Source organism: Orycteropus afer, unplaced genomic scaffold (assembly GCF_000298275.1).
Source record: "Orycteropus afer afer isolate SDZICR_OR568_19922 unplaced genomic scaffold, OryAfe1.0 scaffold00038, whole genome shotgun sequence".
Classification (NCBI taxonomy): domain Eukaryota; kingdom Metazoa; phylum Chordata; class Mammalia; order Tubulidentata; family Orycteropodidae; genus Orycteropus; species Orycteropus afer.
In genome coordinates, this window is record NW_006921625.1 from 2,081,686 (window position 1) to 2,097,683 (window position 15,998).

At 44.9% G+C, this 15,998-nt stretch overlaps 1 protein-coding gene across 1 annotated transcript in view; it reads left to right on the forward strand.

Moving 5' to 3' along the window:
* TCERG1L (transcription elongation regulator 1 like) overlaps nucleotides 1-15,998 on the forward strand; it is a 219,229-nt gene that overhangs the window by 101,786 nt on the left and 101,445 nt on the right. The window contains exon 11 of the mRNA XM_042780403.1: nucleotides 12,643-12,664. Within this exon, the coding sequence (XP_042636337.1) occupies nucleotides 12,643-12,664 (22 nt within the window). The remainder of the gene's footprint in view (nucleotides 1-12,642; nucleotides 12,665-15,998) is intronic.

Genomic DNA, 15,998 nt, shown 5'->3' on the forward strand with positions numbered 1-15,998 from the left:
AATATAAGGTATAAATAGACTATATCAAGCATAACCCAAAATGCACAAACAGCAGAAGAGAAACTAGATGAAAGAGACCTTATAAAAATTAAATTTTTATGTGCTTCCAGAAACTTTTCCAAAAGAGTCAAAAGAGAACCTACAGATTGGGAACAAATATTTGGCAATGACATATCTGACAAGGGACTTATCTCTAGAATTTATAGAAAACTCAACACCTCAATAACAAAAAGACAAATAATCCAATTAAAAAATGGGGAGAAGACTGGAATAGATACTTCACCAAGGAGGGTATTCAAGCAGCCAACAAACATGAAGAAATGCTCACGATCATTAGCCTTTAGAGACATGCAAATCAAAACAACAATGAGATACCATCTTGTTCCAGCACTAGCAACAAAGTTCAACAAGACAGAAAATAACAAATGCTGGTGAGGATGTGGAGAGATTAGGACTCTCATACACTGCTGGTGGGACTGTAAAATGGTACAATCACTGTGGAAAGCAGTATGGTGAATCCTTAAAAAGTTGGGATTAGAAATACCATTTGACCCAGCTATTCCATTGCTAGGTATATTTCCTAAAGAAGTGAGAGCCATGACAAGAACAGACATATGCACACCCATGTTCATCGCAGCACTATTTACAATAGCCATAAGATGGAAACAGCCTAGGTGTTCATCAGCTGAGGAATGGATAACCAAACTATGTACATACACACAGTGGAACACTATGCAACCCTAAAGAATAATCTAGAATCTGCAAAACACAGCATAATGTGGATGAACTTGGAGGACATTATGCTGACTGAAATAAGTCAATTACAGAAGGACAAATATTGTATTAGTCCATTATTGTAAAGGTCTAAGAAATGTTTAACTATGGAAGGAATTTTTTTTGTTGGTTACCAGGGGTGGGAGGGTAGGGTAGGGAACACTGTTACGTAGGTAGAGATAAGTATTGATTTGGGTGAAGAGAAGAGCAATGTACCAAATGTGAGTGATCAACATGGTGGCATTGAGGAAGAGGAAGACATAGAGAGGTATATGGGAGGTACAGACAACAAAGATGAACCCTTTTGCACATACAGTACTGCGTTGTCAGTGAAGGCAAACATGGGTATATGGGTGGATAGATGGGTGGACAGGCTGAACTATTAAGTATGCCTATGAAGTCAGGAGCGTACTGAAGACCATGTATAGGGTTGGCAGACAATGGTCCTATAAGTGTATTTGTATGATCTGTAAGAATTCCCAGGTGTACAGTAGAGCTGACAAGGGACAAGGAAAAAAAAAAAAACAGAATTTCTAACAATTTGTTTATCCATTATATGGCTTGGCACTTTTCACTGTAGCACTCAAAGTACTATATCTGGAAATATGAGCAAGAGTCATGTCCTGTTAAAACAGTTAAAATCAATGCAGCAGGTGGTAGCAATTAAGAGACAGAGAAAGTGAGGGGGTTCTGCAGAAGAGAGAAGTGAAGGGGGAGGAGCCAGGCGCTGGTTGTCCAGCAGTGGCCGGCACCAGGGTGCACTGTGGCCCCGGCCTTTGGGAAGTGGTCTTGTTTGTCCCTGGAACGAAGCACCAGCGTGGTTGGGGGCCAGATCGAAGCAAAATTTGGCCTGGGGACAGTCGTCTTCGCACTTGGTACTGAGGAAGCACGTGGATCACCGTCAGGTTTCTGGCCACCCCAAGGCTGTTCCTGGGTTAGGAGGAGTAGTTGGGTGTGTGGACTCTCAGCCAGTGTCTGGGACCAAACCTCTGCTCTAGCCTTCCCCATTCTTCTCCTCCTTCCTGCCTCCCAGCCAAGACAGCGCAGCTCTGTAGACTGTTGGCTAGGTGGGATGAGCCCCAAGGCCATCGGGTGCAAAGGGGAGGGATGGGTGGGTGTCATGAGCCCAGGATGAGGGCATCACAGGACTGCATTAAGGCCTGGGTGGCACACTTGGAAAAACCACCCGTCTCTCAGTAAGCGTGTCTCCTTCTCCAGGCTGTGCTGGGATGCCCTTCTCTGACTGAGAGAGAGAGACTAGGACAGTGCCTGTGACATGCCACTTGTGCCTGACATGCACTCAGCATGAGTCACACCTTAATAGAGGTGTCAGGATCTATAGGCCACCGTCTCAGTGGGGGCCAGATCTCACATTTGTCAGGCTGTTTTCTGAGCACCATTGCCTGTAATTTGTGCTTTTGTGTCTCCTTTCAGAATCCAAAAATGGCAGAAAAAGCCATTAAGTGTCAGAAAGCAGTTCTCGACCCGCCGCTGTCAAGAACACCACAATACAATCTGCTTTAGAGGTTCCAAATACAGCCATAGTCATTTATTACTGAGAGGCTCCAAACAGCTTCTTGGAAGAGTCAAAATATTGGTCAAATTTAAGGCCTCACTGTCGTGCAATTTGCAGGCAGTTGTAGAATCTGGGACAATTCTTGTTGCTGTTCTTGCTAGATGCTGCCCAGTTAGTTCTGACTTATGGTGACCCTGTGATCCTTAAAACAGAACAAAACACTGCACCGTCCTGTGTCACCCGCATAATTGGTGCTGTGTTTCAGCCCATGGTTGCCCAGCACCGGTCAGTCTGTCTTATAGAGGGGCTTCCTCTTCTGCACCGACCCTCTACTTCACCACGCAGGATGCGTTTCTCTGGGACTGAGCCCACCCGATAGCATCTCCAAGGCATGTGAGCCATGTCTCACCATCCTCCCTTCCAAGGAGCATTCTGTCTCTACTTCTTCCAAGACAGATTTGTTCTTTTGCCAATCCATGGTGTATTCAATATTCTTTACTGAAACCATAATTCAAATGCACCAGTTCTTACTCAGTCTTCCTTATTCATTGTCCAGCTTTCCCATGCATATTAGACTGTCGAAAATGCCATGTCTTGGGTCAGGCACACCTTAGTCCTCAAAGTGACATCTTTGCATTTAACACTATAGAAGTCTTTTGCAGCAGATTTGCCCAATGCAGTACATCCTTTGATTTCTTGTCTGCTGCTTCCATGGGCCTTGATTGCAGATCTTAGTAAAATTAAATTCTTGAAAACGTCAATCTTTTTTCCAATCTTGAATCTTATCATGATGCTTATTCCTCCAGTTGTGAGGATTTTTGTTTTCTTTGTGTTGAGGTGTGATCCATACTGAAGGCTGTATGTAGTCTTTGATCTTCATCAGTGAGTGCTTCAAGTTCTCTTCACTTTCAGCAAACTAGATTGTGTCATCTGCATAGGTTGTTAAGGAGTCTTCCGCATAGGTTGTTAAGGAGTCTTCCTCCAACCTTGATGCCTCATTCTTCTTCATATAGTCCAGCTTCTCAGATTATTTGCTAAGCGTACAGATTGAATAAATATGGTGAAAAGATATAACCCTGAACACACCCTTCCTGATTTAAAACCACACAGTATTTCCTTGCTCTGTTCAAATGACTGCCTCTTGATCTATGTTCAGGTTCCTCATGAGCCCACTTAAGTGTTCTGGAATGTTATCCATCATTTGTTATGATTCACATAATTGAATGCCTTTGCATAGTCAATAAAACACAGGTAAACCTCTTTCTGATACCCTCTGCTTCTGATCAATAGCCATCTGCTATCAGCAATGAGATCCCTAGTTCCATGTCTCCTTCTGAATCCATGTTGAATTTCTGGTAGCTCTCTGTTTATGTACTGTTGCAATTGTTTTGAATTATCTTCCACAAAGTTTTACTTATGTATGTTATTAATGATATTGTTTGTAATTTCTGCATCCTAATGGATCACATTTCTTTGGAATGGGCACAAATATGGGTCTTTCCCCGTTGGTTGGCTGGGGAGCTGCCTTCCACATTTCTTATCACAGATGAGTGACCATTTCCAATGCTGCATCCATTTGTTGAAACATCTCAGTTGGCATTCTGTCAATGGAGCCTTGTTTTTTGTCAATTCCTTCAGCGCAGCTCAGACTTCTTCCTTATTATCATTGGGTCTTGAGCATATTCCATCTCCTGAAACAACTGAATGTCAACCAATTCTTCTTGGTACAGTGACTGTATTCCTCCCATCTTCTTTTGATTCTTCCTGACTAGTTCAATGTTCTGCCTGTAGAATCTTTCACTGCTGCAATTGAGGCTTGAAGTTTTTCTTCACTTCTTTCAGTTCGAGAACTACTGAGTGTGTCCTTCCCCTTTGGTTCTCTCATTCCAAGGGTTTGCACAGTTCATTATAGTACTTGACTCTGTCTTCTTGAGCCCTTTTGCAATCTTCTGTCTGGCTGCTTTGCATTACCATTCCTTCTGTTCACTTTAGCTGCTCCATGTTCAAGATAAAGTTGCAACATCTCTTCTGACATCTGCATTGGTCTTTTCCTTCTTTCCTGTCTTTTTAGTGACCTTTTGCCTTCTCTAATGCTGTCCTTGATGCTCTCCCCCAACTCATCTGGCCTTTGGTCATTGGTGTTCAATGTGGCAAATCTATTCTTGGGGTGGTCTCAATTCAGGTGGGACATACTCAAGGTCATACTTTGGCTTTTGTGGACTTGTTTTAATTTTCTTCAGATTCAGCTTGAACTTGCATAGGAATAATTGATAGTCTGTTCCGCCATGGACCCCTGATCTTGCTCTGATATGATATTGAGCTTCTCCATAGTTTCTTTTCACAGATGTAGCCAGTTTGATTCCTGTGTATTTCATCAGGCGAGGTCCACATATAAGAACTTTGTTTCTATTGTTGAAAAAGGCATTTGCAATGAATAAGTCATTGGTCTTGCAAAATTCTATCACATGATCTCCAGTGTTATTTCTCTTACCACGGTCACATTTTCCAACTTCCGATGCTGCTTCTTTGTTTCCAACTTTCAGATTCCAATCACCAGTAATTATTAATACATCTTGCATATATTAATGGATGCTTGCATGTTTGCTTGTTTTGGAACAGCAGAAGTTGGTAAAACTCATTTTCTTCATCTTTGGCATTAGAAGTTGGTGTGTACATTTGAATAACTGGTCTTCCTTGTAGGTGTATGATCATCATTATATCACTGACAGTGTTGTACTTCAGGATAGATCTTGAAATGTTCTTTCTGGTGATGAATTTGACTCCATTCTTCTTCAATTTATTATGTCTAGCATAGTACACCATATGTTTGCCTGATTCCAAATGGCTAATACCAAGCTATTTCAGCTCAGTAATGCCTAGTATATTGATTTTTATGCATTCCATTTCATGTTTGATGGCTTCCAATTTCCCTAAATTCATACTTGTGTACATTCCACATTCCTATTACTAATCAGTTTTTGCAGCTAATTTTTTCTCATTTTGAGTCATGCTGCATCAGCCAATGAAGGTCCTCAAAGCTTTATTCCATCCTGGTCATTAAGGTGGACTCGACTTTGAGGAGGCAGCTCTTCCTTAGTCACATTAAGTGCCTTCCATTGAGGGGCTCTTCTTCTGGCACCATATCAGACAGTGTTCTGCTGTTATTGGTAAGGTTTTCATTGGCCAGTTGTTCTAAGAAATAGATAACCAGGTCCTTCTTCCTTGTCTGTCTTCAAGCTCTGCTGAAACCTGGCCATCATAGGTTACCCTGCTGGTATTTGAAATACCAGTGGTACAGCTTTCTGCATCACAGTAACGCACAAACCACCACAGTTTGACAAATTAACAGATGATCTGGGATTGGGCCTTGTACAGATCTCTGTGGATTTAAAGCTTCCACAGTGGAGCCTACAGGCTCTCTACAGCTCATGTTTGCCCCAGTCTCCACCCCTCGCTGTTGCCTCATACCTAACATATTTCTGTCTTTACCTCATCTCCCTGACTTGGTTTGTAGTGTTGGGACCATTTTTGTCTTTGTCAAACTTAACAAAGACAGAACAATCAGGAACTGGCTTGCTGGTGACACCATCTGGATTTTGCTAACATAAAGTGATTTTTACTTAAAATGCATTGGTTCTCTAACTCCCAGGCTTGTGTGAGGACAGAGCTGTCTGTCTGCCCTGCCCTGCCTGCCATACCACCTGGCTGGCTGGGTTTTTTGAAGTGGGGCACACAGTCTCAGCTGCCCCTTGGGTGCAGAGTGAACTACCTGTGGCTTCCCCTCTGGGCGTGATCTATCACATGACTGGACACTGAAGTCTGTCCTCCATCTTTTTTCTTGGTCGTGCAATTTTGTCATGTGAAATGTTTTCAGTTTCCCTTCAACATGCTGCATTTGGTCTTTGCCTTTGGGTAGCTTTTAGAAGTCCAGTCCATTAGATGTCAGCATAAACCCTTGGGCCATGAAAACTTTCTTCCCCATCCTCAGCGATTTTCTCTAAAATCATCAGTTGCCTCCCTCCTTCCTCCCTTGCCTCTCTGCATCTCCTCTCTGGCAGTGAGTGACTGTCTCTCAGGCTGGGAGAGACTCCTCAGAGCCCACATGCTGCCCCAGGTATCTCCAGAGAACACCAGATTCTCACAGTCCCATCCATTAAAGTGTGATGCTCGCCTGGGATCTGTTCTCTGCAGCACCGTACAGGCTGAGTTTCAGCGATTCTGCTGGCTGGACCTGCTCATCTCGTCAACACCCATGGGACCTCCACAGACTCCAAGTTCTATGTTTTCACCAATTACATTTATTCAATTTTAATCAAACAGGATTGAGTTTTAAATTTCCAGTTCTGTTTAAATACCTGTTAAGATAATTTTCTCCTTTAGTTCATCTTTATCTAGTGGTGAGTCCCCCATTTTAAATGCCACCATGGACTTAAAAACCCTCTTGTCTGATTAGCTATTTACTTCTGGTTCCCCAAGGTGTGATATAGATTTAACTTGGAAATTACAAGACACAGGGTTGGCAAGAGCTTTGGAGGGCTTATGGTCTAGAGATTATCAAACAATAAGAAATTGAAGAACTCATTAGTGGGTTAGGACCAACATTGTTTTTAACTAAAATCCCATTGAATAGGAAATGTAGGAGTAGGGAGCATGGTTGGACAAGGTGAGTGTTAGTTCAGGACAGAACCAGAGGGAGCAGATCTGGGCCAAATCCCAGCCTCTTCACTTACTGCGTGATACTGGGCCAACTACTGAATGTGATTCTGAGCTTCAACTTTCCCATCTGCAAAATGGAGAAATAACAGTGCCTACCAACGTCATTATTGTTAATATCATCAAGATGGTTCTGACTCTTAGCGACTGCATGTGCGACAGAATGAAACGATACCCTTTCCTGCGCCATCCTGACCATCAGTGCCATGCTTGAGCCCGTTGCTACAGCCTCTGTGCCAATCCGTGCCATTGAGGGTCTTCCTCTTTTTTCACTGACCATGTACATCATGATATCTGTCTTCAGGAACCACTCCCTCCTGACATCATGAGCAAAGTATGAGAAACAAAGTCTCATCATCCTCCCTTCTAAAGAGCATTGCAGCTGCATTTCATTCAAGACAGATTTGTGTGTTCTTCTGGCAGGCCATGGTATATTTGATATTCTTCATCAACATCATAAGTTAAATGCATCAATTTTTTGTTCTTCCTTACTCATTGTCTTGCTTTCTCATGCATTTGAGGAGATTAAAAAGACCATGGCTTGGGTCAGGTGCAACTTAATCTTCAAGGTGATATCTTTACTCTTTTATAGCAAGGTCTTCTGCAGTAGATTTGCCCAGTGCAGTACGTTGTTTGATTTCTTGACTGCTGCTTCCATGGGTGTTGATTGCGGATTCAAGTAAAATGAAATCTTTGAGAACTTTAATCTTTTCTCCATTTATCATGATGTTGCTTATTGGTCCAATTGTGAGGAATTTTGTTTTCTTTTTGTTGAGGTGTAATTCATATTTAAGTCTGTAATCTTTGATCTGTATCAGTAAGTGCTTCACTTTCAGCAAGCAAAGTTGTGTCATCTGCAATATTGCGGGTTGCTAATGAGTCTTCCTCTAATCCCGATGTCTGATGTCATGCTCTTCTTCATATAGTCCAGCTTTTTGAATTATTTTCTCAGCATACAGATTGAATAAGTATGGTAAAATATTACAACCCTGACACGTCTTTCCTGATTTTAAACCATGTAATATCCTCTTGTTCTTTCAAATTATTGCCTCTTGGCCTAGGTACAGATTCCTCATGAGCACAATTAACTGTTCTAGAATTCCCATTCTTCACAGTCTTATCCATAATTTGTTATGATCCACACAATCAAATGCTTTTGCATAGTCTATAAAACACAAGTAAACATCTTTCTGGTATTCTTTGTTTTCAGCCAAGATCCATCTGACATCAGCAATGGTATCCCTCCTTCTGTGGTCCTCTCCTGAATCTGACTGGATTTTCTGGCAGTTCCCTGTCTATGTTCTACTACAACCATTTTCAGCAAAATTTTATTTGCGTGTGATATTAAAGATATTGTTTGATAGTTTCTGCCCTCAGTAGATGGCAACCCCACATGTGGGTCAGTAGAGCTGTGCTCCGTAGGGTTTCCATCTGCTGATTTTTTGGATGTAAGTCATCAGGCCTTTCTTCCAAGGTGCTACTGGGTGGACTCAAACCACCAGCCTTTCAATTAGCTGTGGAGTATGTTAACCATTTATATCACCAAGAGTCACTGCACCAGCCACAGTCGTCTCCATGGGTTGGAAGCAACTGCACAGCAACTGGTTTACCAATAAGGTTATTAGGAGTATGTAATGAGATGATGTTAATTAATTAAGGCTTTTGAAAGGTGCCACAGCAGAAGGGCCTGGTGTGCTTGTACAGTGAATAAATGTAACTAAATGTCCTCCTTGGCCTCTGGGTCACACTGATGTTTTTCTCCCTGGCATCATGGTTGACCATTTGAGGAGTATCAGTGAGTCCAACCAGTCATCTGGGGACTTGGCCTTTCACGGCTTGTCCCTGCTGCCAGCCACCCCATCTCAGACACACTGATGTGTCAATACTCCTCTCTCAGCAACACTGTAGCCTGCCCCCGGAAATGGTATCTAGTACTCATGGGGGCTAAAGACAGTGATGAGCTTTGTGGGAAACCCAGATGTGAACGAGGTCCAGCCTTTTCCTCTTGACACTCACTGCTGGAGAAAATGGGAGGTTTAAACAAAAAGTGCGAGCCCTAGAAGGGGTGGCTCTACTCAGGGAGTAGAGAGTTCCAATCCAAGAGGTAGAGGGGTATTGGACAGGCCTGAGATGGGTGGCACTGTCATCAGGTCAAACGTGAGGTGAGGACCAGAGAAGGGAGAGAGCAGAACAGGGACAAGGCCTGAGTGTGTGATACCAGCTGCAGCCCCCAGATGGCCAAGTCTAGGTGTACAGGGTGGATTTGAGTAGCAAAAGATAGGAAGCTATCCTGGGTCCAGAGAAGAACAGGCTTGAGTCCACCACCCTCAGGTCCTCCACCGCTGTCACTGTCCTATGTGACTGTGCAGCACTGTCTTTGCCCCATGTGACCACACTGCCCCCCTCACTGTTGATCAGCTCTGATTGCGGCTGATTGAGGAATGGTTTTCCTTGGTTGCCTGCTTCGCAGGGTGGAGAGAGGCACTTTGGGGCTGATTGGTGATTAAAGTCTTCAGTGTCTGTGTGCAGCTGACGGTCATGTCCCAACTGTGAGGAGGCTCGAACCTCCCTATAAAATGTGTACTGGGTGTGGCCCCATGCACAACACCTTCAACCTTGTCAAGCTGGGGCTGCATCTCTCACTTTGAATTGAGATCATGAGCCGTTAATTAGCTGTTTTTGAATGGCCCATAAATAGGCCTAATTTGATGGCTTCAAGTATAATTAAGAACCTTGGAACAGTAAATGCCTGATTGTGCAAACTAAAGATGCGATTTCAGGTGGGGATCAGAGTGGTTGTTGTTAGGCACCGTCGAGTCATCTCCAACTCATAGCGACCCTACGCACAGCAGAATGAAACACTGCCCAGTCCTGCGCCAGCTCCACAATCTATATTTGCTATACTTGAGCCCATTGCTGCAGCCACCATGTCAATCCATCTCGTTGAGGACCTTCCCCCCTTTCGCAACCCTCCACCTTAACAAGCATGACATCCTTCTCCAGGGAATGGTCCCTTCTGATGACATGACCAAAGTATGTGAAACGAAGTCTGGCCATTCTTACTTCCAAGGACCATTCCAGCTGCACTTCCTCCAGGACAGATTTGTTAGTTCTTTTAGCAGTCTATGGTACTTTCAGCATTCTTTGCCAGCACCACAACTCAAAAGCATCAATTCTTCTTCCATTCTCCTTATTCACTGGCCAGCTCTCACATGCATATGAGGTGACTGAACATATCATGGTTTGTGTCAGGCACACCTTAGTCCTCAAGGAAACATCTTTGCTTCTCTGCACTTGAAAGAGGCCCTTTGCAGCTGATTTGCCTAGTGCTATATGTCGTCTGATATCCTGACTCAGAAAACTGTCTACAAGCATTTGTCACATCTCCTGGAGCCTCACCTCTTCTGTTCACCATTCCACCTTGGGGGCTAAACTTAATCACGTGCTCATTAGGTTGGGTCTAATAAGTTTTATCTTAGAGATACCAACTGTAAATGAAGGAAATTTCCCATTATGTATTTGAGCAAGATCAGTGAAATTTCTCATCATCAATTTAAGCTACATGCATGAAGATCAGCAAAAAGAAAGGGAAGACTCTCAATAAGATGGATTGACACAGTGGTTGCAACAATGGGCTAAAGTACACCAATCATGTGGATGGTGCAAAACTGGGCAGTGTTTCATTCTATTGTACGTAGGATTGCTATGAGTCAGAGCCAACTCAATGGACCTAAGAACAACAACAACAACACTTGAATGAGATGCACGAAATTTCTCATCATATACTTGAGTTAGATTTATAAAATTTCCCATCATGCACTAGGGTTAGGTGAAGAAACTTCCCATCATGCACTTGGGCTAGATGACTGAAATTTCCAGTCATGTACTTGGGATACTCTTAAAATCAGGCCATGAATGTGGACCCTGAAAAAACTGCTGCCTTCAAGAATTGACCTTTTCCTAAAACCTTGCAGAAGAAACTGTGTTATGAGTCTGAAGATGATGGGAGGACATCTTTCTTGCGATGGCATCAGTAGTCAGATACCATGGACAACCTCAGCTGACTGGACATTTGCACAAGAGAACATTCAGCCATCCTCGCTCCAGAAATGAGAATGGTCTATCACGCATACCTTTGTGATTAGGATGATGTGGCCACACTGCACACTTGAGTCTCAGAGGCACTTTGAACTTAGGTAGACCAAGGAGAAAGCCAGCAATTAAACTCAGCTGGGAAGTATCAGCAATATGTATACCCATGAGCTTCCTGCATGGAAATGGAGTTCTTCCCTCTAAGCCCACTCATGATAGGAAACCATGCCTTTAACAAAATCTGGGTTTCTCCTGTGGAACTTTTAAATAATACTACCTGAAAATAATAGTAATATTAACAACTTCCAACACCTGCTTCAGAGCAGACAGAGTTCTCAATATTCACCCAGCTAGCTCTGTAACAGCCACATGGGGAAGATACTAACTGTCCCCTGTGACATCTCTACAGATGGGGAAACTGAGGCACAGAGGACACACAGCCAGAGGCGAGCTGGGGGTTGAGCTCAGGCCCTTCTCTCCGAACTTCTTTCCCTTTGCCACTGACCGCCCAGGACAAGGGTGGCTTCACAGGGAATAAGTGGCTGTACATGTGTTTCTATCTGCATGGTACTAGTTTCTGTGTTTTATAGTTGTTTCTTCAGAACCCAGGAAAGAAACAAGATACAGATCTGTGGATTGCCTTACATCTTCTCAGCAATAGCAAAATGGTTATTTTATTTAAGAAATAATGTTGTGTAAGTTTCTGCTCATTTGATTACTCTGGTGGCCTAGTGCCTAAGGCATTTGACTGCTAACCAGAAGGCTGGAGGTTCAAACCCACTAGCCACTTCTGAGAAGGAAGGTTGGGCAATCTACTTCAGTAGAAACACTGCCTCTGAAACCCAAGGAGGGGTCACTGTGAGTCAGAACCGACTCAACGGAAGTATGTTTGGTTTTGGTTTGTTTTTGATTACTTTTACTTTTTACACTCTTCAAGTAGTTCTTTTTGGTCAGAGAAATGGATGCCATCAGCTGCCGTAAGTTCCAGAGGGAACTGTGGGCAAGTGGACAGGCCGTCCTGGATCTCCTGGGGCTGGATCCCATTCTCAGGCCAGAGACTACCTCCAGGGGCCCCTGTCCTTTGTCTGTCATTCCTGAGCCCTGTCAGTGGCATTTGACAGTTGTGCTGCTGGTAACTCAGGTTATACCCATGAAGGAAGCCATCTTAAATGTTCTGGCTAGTGGGCTTTTCTGGCTGAACCTCTGCTCTGCTGTCTTGGGTCCTGGGCCCCTCTTTGCTTCTCACCACCACTGGGTGTGAAACAAGGAAGACCCCACTGTGCACCCTGCATTATTCACAGAAGTACCAGAACTTCTGGCAAATGTGGAGCCTGAGCTGGGAGCTCTTGGACTTTGCACTACCAATGACTCGTTCTATGATTCTGTCTTTCCACTTCATTGGCCCCTTCTAAAACATTTCCCCTTTAAAATGAATGGCATCAAGGCTGTAATTCATTTCCCAAATGTAACCAGTAATTCACTAGTCTGATCAGAAGAGGAGCAGCTCAGAGACTGAGCAGGGGGGCTGTGTTTTCCCCGAAGGCAAGGTTCCCCTGAGGGCAGGGCCATGTGGCCAGATTCTGCAGGAATGCTAGACTCTCTGAAACACTGGACACAAGCCTGGAAACTGTCTCTGTCTCCAAGGCTTTGAGAGCCTGGCTCCTCAGGGTGATAGGCCCTGAAGTTAGGGGGTTGACTTCCAAGGGTATGAGGATCATCCTGAGGCCTTAAACAGAAGAACCAAGGAAAAGGGGGCATTCCTGGCAGGATCACCGCCTAGGCAGGTCCGAGGCTGCTTCTCCTCAGCAGTAGATGTCACCTTGTCCAGAAGGCTGAGAATTACCGTGAGCCTCTTGGGGCCAGTAGGGGTGTGCATCTTCCAGACAACCCCAGCTGGTAGACAAGTGTGTCTTTCTGTTGGTGGGTTGTGGTGGAGACCACTGGCTCAGCCTTCCCCTGCTCTTCCCAAGTGAAGGCAGAGAGGGAGAAAGATAAAAGAAGGGAGAGAGGAGGGGAGAGAAAGGGAAAGAGAGGAGAAGGGAAGAGAAAGGGGAGAGAGAAAAACAAGGAGGGAAGGTGAGTAGCAGGAGGGAGGGAGACAGAGATGGGGAGAAAGAAAGGGGGGAGAGGGCAGAGAGAGAGAGAAGGGAGCACCGGTCTGGGGAAGACATCCCGCCTAAAGCCTGTATCTTGTGGCTAGTACCTCAGGCCTGGTGACCCCATCCTTTGAAGTGCTTGGGCTTGGTAGTTGGGGTTGGCCTCGTTCTCCCCAGGGCATGCTGGACCTTTGCTGATCTTGACTTCCACATTGAAGGCTGGCCTGTGTCTGACTTCCATTGGATTCCCCTCTCTGACCCGTGGGTTCTCCCTGGTCCCATGGCCTTATACTCAGACCTTAGCCATGGGCTGGTCCTAGGGACCTAGATAAAGCATGACAGTCCTCTCTCAAGGCAGAGCTCAGAGGGACAGAGTCTCTGGAGAGACTAGGGAGGTAGGGCAAGTGTTTGGAACCAGGGCTATGAGGAGTCAACTACTGTCCAGTGCACTGTGACACCTTAGCTGGGCTTGGGGAGGCAGTAACATCCAACAGGGCATGGGTCCAGTCTGCAGGAAAAAGGGAAGTTGGGGCCAGTGGGGGTGTGCTCTTCCAGACAACCCTAGCTGGTAGACCTAGAAATAAGATATCTGACCCAGAGACAGGCAGGTCAGCACTGGTTAGGACTGGACAGAGTGAAGTTTCCAGACAAGTGGCTAGGGCTTAGAGGTTGTGGTGAAGAGGGTTTGGAGTTATGTGTCTGTGGTTCTAACTTAAGCTTTATCAGTTCAAAGCTGATCTTAGGAGAGTCTTTAGCTTCTCTGTACCTTAGTTCATCATTATAAAATGTAGCATATTTAGAGCTCAGAGGGTAGACAGGAAAATTAAAGGATATAATGTAGTAAAGAGACTTAGTGCAGGGCCTTGTGCAGATTAAGGCTCTGGGCTCTGAGTTGCAATAGTGGTGACAGTGGTGGTGATGGTGGTGATGACTATGGAGGTGACAGTCATTGTAGTGGTGATGGTGGTGGAGGTGATGGGCATGCAGGTGGTGGTGATGATGATGGTGTTGGTGGTGGCGATAGTGTTGTTGGTGGTGTTTATGGTGATGGTGGTGGCAATAGTGTTGGTTGTGATGGTGGTGTTGGTGGTGATGGTGGCAATGGTGGTGGTGGTGGTAATGTTGATGGTGGTGTTATTGGTGATGATGGTGGCAGTGGTGGTAGCAGTGTTTTAATTAATATCAGAGTTCCAAGCCCAGTATGGACCAGATTGACAAGAAAGGAATTGCAGGTTGCAGTAGGAAGCCCTCAAACACACCCTAGGAAAGTTGTGGTTGGCTGGAGGTATAGGTGTTCAGTATTGCCCCAGGCTCCTCAAATGCTGTCCTGGTTTGGGGCAGCTAGTCAATGATAGTCCCACATCTGGGGCCTGAGGACCTCTTGGGGCTGGCCTGGCTCTTATACTTGCAGGTGGAGGCCATGCCCTCATGTGGGCAAGCTGGCTCATCTGGTATGACCATTGTGTCCCACTGCCAGGATGACAGCCTGGCCATGTCCTCAAGGCCCTCTCCATGGCCTCCTACCATCCTCAGAACACAGATACATTCCTGTAGATGGTGTCCAAAAACAAAAGCCTAGCAGGTCCCCAAATGTGTCTGGCTCAGAAGGAGAGTGTGAACAAAATGTCTTTAGATGTTTTATTTTGATTAAAACATTAAAGTGCATGGCAGCTCCTCATGGAGATTGTAAATCTTTACGGGGAAAAATGAGAAAATAGTAATGACATGAAATAATGACTGAGTGTTTCAAAGGTTTGCAATGCCTACTTGGTTTTACATGTGCAACTGTGTAGTGTAGCTCCCAAATTAATTTTTGTAAAATGAGTTATTGACTGCACATATAATTTATTACTAATAAGCAAAATACGTTTGTAACCTGGGCCTGATGGGATACTTAGTAAAGTAGGATGAAGGAGTAATAATATGAAGGAGGGGAGGAGGACAGGCAAAGCAGTGATGGTGGTGAGGAAGAGGAGGGCTGGCTGCCTGGGCTGTGCCACATTACATGTAATTGAATCCTGTGACAGCCCTGCTAATGGCCATTCAATTCTAGTGTTTATGTAATGTCAACCCCAACTCAGGGGTCCCGTGTGGGTCAGAGGAGAGCTGTGCCCCATGGGGCTTTCAGTGGCTGATTGTTCAGAGGTAGCTCTCCAGACCTTTCTTCTGAGTAGCCTCTGCATGGACTAGAACCCTCGATCTTTTGGTTCACAGCCAAGCACATGAACTGTGTACACCACCCAGGACTCCATTGTTCATAGTAGTGAGGTGTAAATAACGGGGGGAAGCTGTTACTGTTTGGTGCCTTTGAGCTGAATCCAACTCATGGTGACTCATTGGGTTACAGCTTAGACATGATGCATAGAGTTTTCAAAGGTTGTAACCTCATGGAAGGTTGTTTCTAGGCCTATCTTTCAAGGTGCCTCTGGATGGGTTCGACCACCAACCTTTCAGCTAGTTGTCAAGAGCTTGACCATCTGCATCACCCAGAGACTCCTGGGCTAAACTAGACCAGTGACAAATAGCAAGTCCAGAGTCCCACCAGCTGTTTTCCTCAGATGTTCCTCTTTGTATTTTCACAGCCACTTGGCCATCCCCTTGTTGGAAAGGGGTCGTGAGGGAGGGTAGGTCAGAGCAGGAACAGAAGCAAAGAGAGTTGGCAAGCTTGTGGCTCCTGCTCAGGACATTACCATAGGGTCCACAGTGAGAAGTAGAGGAATCCACAGTCGCTGGTATGGTCTGTGAGCTGTGTGCAAATTGTGGAAGCTCAGAGAGGGCTTTGTCCTTCTGAGCCTCAGTCTCTTCCT